Genomic DNA, 10,114 nt, shown 5'->3' with positions numbered 1-10,114 from the left:
CATGGCCAATATTTCAACATTTCAAGAAGTGGTACTTGTCTAGTCTTGAGTTACAAAATGAGCGCAGGTGGAAATATCGAACATTGGCTAAGTAATAAAATCTTTGCATTTCAAGTTGTTTATCAAGTGGATCTTCTAAAAATCGTTAATCGTAAATAACCTTTATTACCAGCTATTGCTTTTCAGTCTGTCCACAGACCTCTATATTGCCTTTTGTTCGTCGAGATCGCAAGCTCAGCAAAATACATGTATTAACCCAGCACGTGCGATAAGAACGAGCCAAAACACATATTTGTAGCCGGGAGTCATCTTTCAGGTTTTTGTCTAAGGAAGATACAAAATTAGATCAAAATACCTCGGAAGGAAGGCTCAAACAAACAGAAAAAAAAAAACTGGAAAAAAATGTTTGCCGGAGCTTGAGGCGTGGCTGAAAAATTAAGTTATTTTATTTATTGTTCTGATTTTTGTTTTTGGTGTTATTAGTAAGTTTAATATTTGTTTTATACTGCAATGACAGCCCAACTGGACTCGAACGAATTGCTTTTATGTGTATTCGATGAGGCCAATATTGAACGATGAAAATAGTATAGATCATAGTAAAAGTACCGTATGTAGGTACGTGACTAGAAACTGTAGGCGGCGAGTTTCCGCTCGACCACTATCAGCAATAGGCGGTTTCCTTTTCAGATTAAAAACAAAATGAGAGAAAACAACTGTTGTGAGCAAATATCACTTAGTTAAATTAACTTGAAAGAAAAGGCGTCCTTGAGCGTCTTGTAGAGAAATGATGTTCACTCACTGGTAATGTTCATACACTATATTTGGCCGTGATGCTTCGAACCGGAAGTGGACCTGTAAGTGTGGCAGTCCATGGAAACCGCGCCTTAGCGAAAAAACTTCAAGATGGCGTGAGGAGGGCAGTTATTACGGAAGAGCGATGGTAGCGTTTCAGTGACACCTAGGACCTTTCCATGAGGGTTTTTCGCAAGATATTTAATGCTAAGCATTTCCGTGCGGGAGCAGATCAAAGTGAACCCCGGTAGGGTTCACGGAATGCGCAAAATGTTCTCGCCATCATGCGTTCTCGCCGTCCTGCTCATTTTGAGCTCCTTCGAGGCGAGCTGGCAAGGAAAACATGGAAAGAAAGGAAGCTATAGCGTCCCTCTTTTGCGGACGAAAAGAGATTTACGAGATAGCCGTGGAAATCCAACTGAAAATCTCAAAGGCCGTCCTGGTCAAGGTTATTACATTTCGACTGATCTTGGAACCCCCGCTCAGAGAGTGAGTAGCGAAGATTTATTGTGTGCAATGTTTATGGTAATATCCTTCGCCCACAAACATCCTCTCTCCTTTACACTCTACCTTTTCCATTCGTCATGTCTTAAGCGCCTAGCTTTTCTTGCTTTATTTACACCTCTTGCAAAGATTGTTAAATATCAATTCTGCGTTTTATACCGAACTAATTGCGAATCTCAAAGTCATCGACTTCATATATGACATCGATAGCCTTTTCGAATACGACCATTCTGGTGTATTATCAAATTAAGACAGAAAACTGAGCTTATAACTTATATTGAAACAGATTTTATAATTTCAAACTGCAATGTACTGTTTCTTTCTTTATACCTTAGAGTTCGACACGTACGCGAAAGCTTATTGTCGTTTTTCGCGGAAACGGCAATTGTGTCGAACATGAATAAAATTAAGAGAGAGACAACGAAAAATGATCTGTAGACCTTTTGTTCTTCATTCTCAAATAACCCGTGTGAAAAGGGGAATTTCCGTTGAACGCAGTAGGGTTAGCGCTTTGAATTGGGTAAGCGGAATCATGGCGAAATTACTTTCGAACGACTGTTGACTTTTGTGTTTACTCAATTAAGCACTTCTTGAGGTCGCAGCTGTTTCGTATGTTCGCTTTATGTAGTAGATTGATTGTCGCTGAAAGCGACTCCGTGTTTCAGCTTGATTGATGTATTAAAAGATAGGGAAAAAGGGAAATGTGTGCATATCCGCGACAGTCGTGGTTCATTTGACCGGATAACTTGTGTTTATCGGTACAAAGTATAGAATTGCGGTTTTAATTTTCAGCATAATTTATCATACGTATTTTGTTACAAACGTTTGCCGATCAGCCTATTCGCGTGTTCGAATGTAAACCATTAAAAAGCCAGGCTGATAGTAACAGACTATGAAAAGAGTAAACATCTCTACCATCACAAATTGTTACATTTAACCTTAATCATATGTATGAAGAAAGTGATTCTAATCAGTTAGAAGCGTTTCTTCAAGAATAATAATCATTGTCTTTTGGGCTACTTCCATTACAGAAATACTTTATACTGAAAACATGTTACTGATAAATTATATTTATTTCACCCCAGGGGCTCCCTAAAATTAATTTCTACAACTTTGATCCTTATCATGCAGTCACAGACTTGGCTGATTTTGTTTCTCTTTTTCAAAGTGTGTTCCAAACTAAACTATATGTCGTGTATTCTGTTTCAATTACAAATGAGAGAAAACAAAAAAGCAAACAAAAATTTGTCTTAATATCCGACTTAGTGTTGCCGCAATAAAAGATGAGGACAATTCTTATTAATAGTTCAATTTTTATGATCTTTGATATCAGTGTTACTTTGATTTTTTTTTATCTTACTTATGTTGGCCTGTGAAATAGCATGCCGTCAATTTTTTACATCCAAACACCTATAAAAAATGGCTGAACATTTTTGGCATCATAAATGTTGTGGTTCAGTTTCACCCATGGTACAACTTGGTATTTTTCTTTGTTCTGTTGTCTGGTAATATTATAATGTATGTGAATCAAAGGAAGATACCAAATTATACCAAGAGTAAAATCAAACCACAATATTTAATTTGTATCCATCACAAGGTTAATTCAACTTCCTCTGGTTGTTATAAAGGTGGATAACACTATCCATCAGATAAATTATTACTTAATAATTATATTACTTATATAATTATCCTTGCATTTTAATTGATTCTTACTTATGATCTATTGAAGGACAGATGCATATCTTACTTCATGAACGATTATAGATTTTGTTTCTTTATTATTAATATGAAACAAGTAGATTCCATGCTGCCATGCATCTGTTCAGTAATAGATCACAGAGAACATCAAAATGTGGTAAAAATATCAGTGACCCACTCACCTAACAGGCTCATATGCCACATTTTGACGTCATCTGTGATCTATTACTGAACAGACACATGGCAACATGGAATCTATTTGTTCAATATACAGTGGCTAAAAGTTATCTTAATCAATGATACTGTCTGCAGGCTTTTGATTTAATGGGTAACATTATCTATCCTCTGAATAGCCAAACCTTAAGGACTAAACACTTGAATGTGCTGTCTTAGATCTTCATCACAGGTTATGGAATGATAGTTGTGCAATTTTCCGTTACTTCTTATCTCTACAGATAAATGTTCTTGTTGATACTGGAAGTAGTAATTTTGCAGTTGCAGCCTCACCACATCCCTATCTTCCTTTCTACTATCACACAGACAAGTGAGTGGCAATATATTATTAAAACTAGTGTAGAATGGGAGGAGAGGAAACTATATCAAAGCAAGAACTGTTTGTACAGTATTGTGTATTGACAATCAAAATACCAAAATCATAGCACCCTAAACATTCACCAGAATGGACCCAACTGTCAAGATTTTTTCTAACAATAACTTGAACATTATCGACTTGTTATTATGCATGATTAAATTTCACTTTTCTCCCAAAAAAGCATTCTAAGGCAGTTTTGGGTGCTCTCCGTAATAAATAAAAGTTGAATAATGACCGAACATACATGTATAGGACAGAAAATATTTTTCATTTCCTGCAGTTTTACTGAATTAGAACTAAATGAAAAGCCATTGATACAAGAATAGTTGCCAACCAAATCATGTCAATGTGACTTTTTTAGTTTGTACCTGAGCAATCTAAAAGATAATATTTTGGTTCCTTTTGAACCTCAAGGCTTAATTAAGTTGATGAAAAGTCCACCTCCAGCTCAAGAGTGGTTTTTAATGCACTTGACAACAGATTTAATTTTTTTTCAATTATGTTTTGACAAGGTCGACTTCATATCAAGATCTGAACAGACCTGTGGCTGTGCCCTACACTCAGGGGAACTGGGAGGGAAAGTTAGGATCTGACGTTCTACGTTTTGTTGAGGGGCCAAATGCCACTGTGCGTGTCAATGTGGCAGCCATTCTGTCTTCTGAGAATTTCTACATCAATGGATCAATGTGGGAAGGTATCCTTGGGCTTGGATATGCGAGATTATCTAAGGTAAGTTACCTCCATGTCTGTATACCTATATATCTAAGGAGAAGAGAGGCTGAAAGAGCTTTGTGAGTTGTTTTTTGAGGGGATGTACATGTTGAAGATATCATTTCCATTGACAACGGTGTACATGTATAATCAGTTACTGCTTCATTCACAGCTCCCCAGCCTTTATATCTTCTTTACAAAAATCCTATGTCAGCAAACCCTCACAGTGCAGACTGAGATAAACAAATGAAGACATTTTTCTTTCTTTTTTTTTTCCTAGCCTGATTCAAGTGTGCTTCCAGTCTTTGATCAATTTGTCAATGACGGAGTTGTAAAGGATTCTTTTTCCATGCAGTTGTGTGGCAGTAGTGAGATTGATTTTTCTTCTGAACCAACTGTAGCTGGAACTATGGTAAGTTTTAGTAGTATAGCTATTACTCTTCATAGCAATAACTACAAATGTTGGTTTCCTACTTAGCTATTTGGGAAAATATTCATAGCTTGTCTATGACTAAGCTATTTTACACATCAGATTTCTAAAAGTCCAAAATGAAAATAGAAAGTAATAAAATATTGGTAAAACAGCTGGGCAAAGTTCTGTTCATGGCCAGTCAATTTGGCCAGTGCCTGGCCCTCAGTGAAACCCAGACAGACATATGAAATCTCTCTACTCTCAATCTTCCATTGGAGAACAACCTAGGGTGTCTGTTTATGGGAAGTAACTGAAAGTTGTTGTTACCTAATAACTTAAGATTTTTATTTATTATTTGTTGCTTATAGGTTTTTGGTGAAGTTGATAATGACTTATATGAAGGTGATCTTCTATACACTCCAGTAGTAAAGAAGTGGTACTATGAAGTCGTCATAACTGATATTGCAGTTGGTGGAGAAAGTTTAGCTTTAGATTGTAAAAAGGTAAACAAGAAAGAACTTTTTTGTGACAATCGTTTTGGTGATATTTTTTGAAGTGAACTGCAGCGAGATACATATAGGTTCCTCAGATGGAAGTTATAATAAGCATTTCAAATTTGTTTGGTTGACCTCATGATTATCACTGAACTTTGTAGCCAATACCTATTGGGTCTTGATCAAAAAAAACTTGTAAGAAATATTTTCAGAAACAACATCACACTTGTGATTTTGCTGAACAAGTGTGGATATTTTCAATTGACAGTTTCCAAACATTGTGTTGCCAAGTTTTGGCTCTTTCATGTAAACAAAGGTTTTTACTTAACTATTTTTCCTGCAGTACAATTATGACAAGACGATAGTGGACAGTGGTACAACAAACTTAAGAGTTTCAGAAGAAGTATTTGATGCCATTCTTGATAGACTCAAGAAATTTGACAAGGTGAGTTAATTTAGTTACATGTACGTCTCTCCTGGCAGGGAGTATGGCTAGATAACAAGGTTTCCAGACTGTAATGATCAGTCCTTTAGGGTGACCTTCAGGAATTGTAGGAACACCTTTTGTTTCACGTTTTAATAATTATTGACAACTCTCTGTCTTACACTAGTGGAGAGAAACATAATATTTTTTATTAGATTATTATTAACAGCTAATCCCTTTTCTGGCATTGGCATTAACCAGAGTTCTAATTTTGCCTTTGACCACTTGTAGCTGGGTGTACCAGATGAGTTTTGGATTGGCCGACAAATGATGTGTTGGAACTACGACAAGACCCCATGGGAAGAATTCCCAGATATGTCCATTTCACTTCTTTCCTCCATTAGCAATTCTAAGGAGTTCAGGCTTAAGATACCGCCGCAGGTGGGTAGTTTGATTATTGATTAGTTTTCTGCATGCATTGCATGCCTATATAATGGTAGCCAAGTTATTACTGATGGAAGTCAGTGGTGGATCCAGAACCCTCCATAAGGAGCAGCAGCCTAAAGCGGGGGGGGGGGGGGGGGGGTGCTCAGGCCTCCCATGTTCCCCCCTAAGATCTACGACTTGATATGTTCCTAACTGTCATTACTGTTGCTCTTTGTAGCTTTACTTGAGAGAAACAATTGAACGTGGACCTCTTCCTGGACAGCACTGTTATAAGTTTGCAATCACTAAAGCTGACAAAGGTATTTATGACTTATTGCAAGGTTTCATTCCACAAGTATCAGACAGTGGTAGCTAATAATAACAGAACAAAGGTATTAAACAAATTTGCAACAGCATTGTACATGTAAGTTCATGATGGGCAAGGAAAATCGATCTATTGTTATTCAGGGCAATACCCTGCTAGCAGAGTTGCTTTGATCTTTCCTGGATAAGTCAGAAAAGAGGAAGGCCTCCATCTTTCCAGACTAATCTAGCAAAGATAGAAGTGACTGTACTAGCAAGGTAGAAGGCGAGAAAAAGGAACAATAGACAAGCTGTTGTAATAGATCTTGAGAGTGGTGATATAGAATAGACCAATTTCAATAAATTAATAGCTACAGCTAAACTTACTATTAATAACAGCCGTTTCAGTTCAGTTTTTTTAGTAAAGGTTCTGTTATTTGAATTTGCTGAGGTCTATTGTTTTAGACTGAATTTTAATATATTGAAATTGGTGTACTGGTAACTAACATTTTTTAATTTGAATTCTCAGAACTGAAGTTATTTGCTATGTTTATTTCAGGCACAGTTATAGGAGCAGTGATTATGGAAGGCTTTTATGTGGTTTTTGACAGAGAAAATGTGCAAGTGGGCTTTGCTGCAACAACCTGTGGAGGTAAGTATTTATCTGGCTAAACTTACTATTAACAACAGTCGTTTCAGTTCACTTTTTTTAGTAAAGGTTCTGTTATTGAATTTTTATAGCCTAGTTTTTTAATTTTGTAGTCTAGTTTTTCAATTTAAATTTTATAGTCTAGTTTTTGTACTTTTATTGAATAGATAAGATATTCAAATTTTACATTTTAATTTTAGCATACACGTTCACATTTAAACGAGCCCCAGGCTCACTGGTGAAATGTGTCGAAATAAAGTACTTACTTACTATTTACTTGCTTTTACTAATGGTCTAGATTCTGATAGAAATTAATCGTTATTTTTTTCCCTAACAGCTGAAGGTCGTCTCAACCCCAGTTCTGAAGTATCTGGGCCATTCAGTAGAGGTATGTTTGAGGTTTAGTATTGAATTAGCTTTAGGTTTGGAAGTTATCCACTCAAACAAATGAACATCCTGGCCATTGAATATGTTAATTAGGTTATTGTAATTCAGTTATATTACACAGTTGAACCCCTATTAAAAGGCCACCCTTGGGGAAATGGATAGAAGCCACTTAAAGGGGCCTGGCTGCTTAGTAGAGGTAAAAACAATAGTCAAGAAAAGTCCTCATTAGGGCTTGATTACTGGCCGCCTAATAGGGGTGGCCATTTAACAGGTGGCTACTTAATAGCGGTTGGACTGTATTACAGCTGCAACTGTATCTTAGGGAATACTATGTACTCATTGTGGGAAAACTGAAATAAATGGTTCTTGTTGTTGTATATCCCATGTGTGTGCACCTCTTACCCTGGGCGCATTAGAATCCCTTTGGGTAAGAAATAGGTAATGTGTGCATTTCTGAGAGACAAATTGGATGGGAGAAGTAGAAAAGACGATTCTCTCATCCTCAGAGCTCATTAGAACCAAAATTCTTTAAAGCCTTTTGCTAATGATTCCTGGCAAGTGACAGTTTGCTGACTTCAAAAATTACTATCTGAAGCTGCAAACAAAAGTATTGCAATTTTAATTGCAAAATAACCATTGAATATATCTTTTAGTGGGATTTATGTTATTTAGAAAGCTGGAGTAAAGGCAATATCAATCATAGAATTTGAAGACCAAGACTATGAATGAAAGAATACTGCCTGACTACAATCCATAAATTCTATGTACTATTATTCTATTATTTTGTTGATTCCTTTGTTCTTCTCTCAGATGCAGTTGACTGTGAATATATAGAAACAGAAAGCTCAGATACTGCCCTTCTCACAGTTGCGTACGTCATGGCTGGTGTGTGTGGCCTGTGTCTTTTGCCGATTTTTGTTCTCTTGGGACAAGCAAGTTGTAAGAAGCGTAGACAACAGCATCAACCACTCGCCAGATCCGAAACAGAAGTTGCAACAGATAACACACGCCTTAGAAATGACTTCTAATACATGTAAATATTTGTATATAACAGTACTGTTTATTTTGTTAAACAGCCAAGAAGAGGCTCAGTATAGTAATGGGTTGGCAATCTAAATTTGGTAAAAAAAATAATTAAGGGTGTTTTATAAATTACCAGGTATATTAACTGGCTATAAATAAGTAGTAGATTAAAATAAAATCTTAAATAACTGCATTTTTTCTTTTATTTAAACAAGGGAAAATATGCAAGAACCTAAACCAGCGTTAGAAAAATTCTATTACATTGTTTCCACTATTTTATAAATGGGATAGTATAAAATTTATATGATAGAAAGAAAATTAGAACAAAGTTAAACAGTTATTAGGCAGTTGTTAGTTTTTAGGACATCTGTCCTCATAATCAACATGTATGATGATAACATAAGATTGTGTAGAATACTTCTCTAATAATTATTACACGAAACAAAATGATTTAGTGACAGAATCATTACAAAATAGGGCAGATAGGGTATCTAAATAGCAAACCTGGTGTTTAAACAATAATCAGTGGAAAAGACAGACTCTCATTAGTGGAAGTTCTTTGAATTGTTTTCATGTAAGAGTTGACTCCTCACTGATTCCCATATTATTTAATGGTTCTATTTAATGTGTAGTTCCAGAATCCCTACCTCCCCCATGGAAGGGATTTTTTTTCTAAGACCCTCTCCCTTGAATCCCTCTGGAAATTCTAATTGAGCTTCATACATTTCTTTATATGTTTTGGTGTTACAGAACCCCCAGGCCCAGGAAATTTCGATCCCTTCTGTGGGGGGAGTATGGATATTTTCTGGAACTGCACAATGGCTCTTTTGAAAGAGCAACCAATACTAGGCCATTGCATTTTTCAGTCGACTGAGGTTAAGCTTACACTAAGAGTCAACCCTTCCAGTTAGCAAATCTAATTTGAAGAGAACATAAACATGCATCAAGAGGGGAAAATCGCATCATTGTACATACACAAACTGTTGTGGCTTCACCTATGAGCGTGTTGCTGTTCTAAGACTCCTAGTGCAAGATCACATTAGACCTAGTGAATAAATATTTTTGGTAAAGCACTGTTTTTGTACCTGCATTAGCACATCTCAGTTTAAGCACAATGTTTAGCTAAATGACTGTACAAATATTGTGCCTTTTGCATACATGTAAATGTATTGATTTGTTAGCGAAATGCTGTTTGCAAGTTTTACTTTAGTTTGGTAGAGAAAAACATGGGGTTCAGAGTTAATGCTTATAGATGAGATAGAGTATTGCATTCTTTCAATTATTGTTGCTATTTAGTGGTCTCAATAACACTGTTAACAGGGAGCAAAACCATTTTTTATTATTATTTCAATTGTCATTTTTGTAAAAAATTATACATTTTGTACTAAAAAAACACTCTATAACTTTTTTTTGACATGGACAATATGTGTGACAGAACATAAAAAGGTTTCTTGTTTGTTTTTATTATAAATACATGGCTCATATTCAGTTGCTTAATGCACTGAATTCCAGAGTAAGAATAAAAATAGAGATTGATTTTACTTAACTTAACTTAACTTACTTAACTTCCTGGACAATGTGCATTGCACACACTGAATGACTGGTGTCCAAACAAGATATTTCCCAGTTGATAATGATATAATTAATTAGTATCACCCAACTAGTGGACTAATGCAAATCCTGCATTTTAATTGGCTAT

The 10,114-nt window shown here is 35.8% G+C and overlaps 1 protein-coding gene across 1 annotated transcript; it reads left to right on the top strand.

Annotated features, from left to right (window-relative positions):
• The first annotated feature begins 760 nt into the window (after positions 1–760).
• Positions 761–10,060, top strand: LOC145492114 (beta-secretase 1-like). Its single transcript, XM_081471447.1, has 11 exons — positions 761–1,281; positions 3,450–3,538; positions 4,099–4,315; positions 4,578–4,709; positions 5,078–5,212; positions 5,547–5,648; positions 5,919–6,068; positions 6,292–6,373; positions 6,916–7,008; positions 7,343–7,393; positions 8,203–10,060. The coding sequence occupies exons 1-11, from the start codon at positions 997–999 to the stop codon at positions 8,418–8,420; spliced, it is 1,554 nt and encodes a 517-aa protein (XP_081327573.1). The 5' UTR covers positions 761–996; the 3' UTR covers positions 8,421–10,060.
• Positions 10,061–10,114: the final 54 nt, after the last annotated feature.

This window comes from Orbicella franksi, chromosome 7 (assembly GCF_964199315.1).
Source record: "Orbicella franksi chromosome 7, jaOrbFran1.1, whole genome shotgun sequence".
NCBI classification, from domain to species: Eukaryota; Metazoa; Cnidaria; class Anthozoa; order Scleractinia; family Merulinidae; genus Orbicella; species Orbicella franksi.
This window is presented reverse-complemented; position numbering and strand designations above follow the sequence as displayed.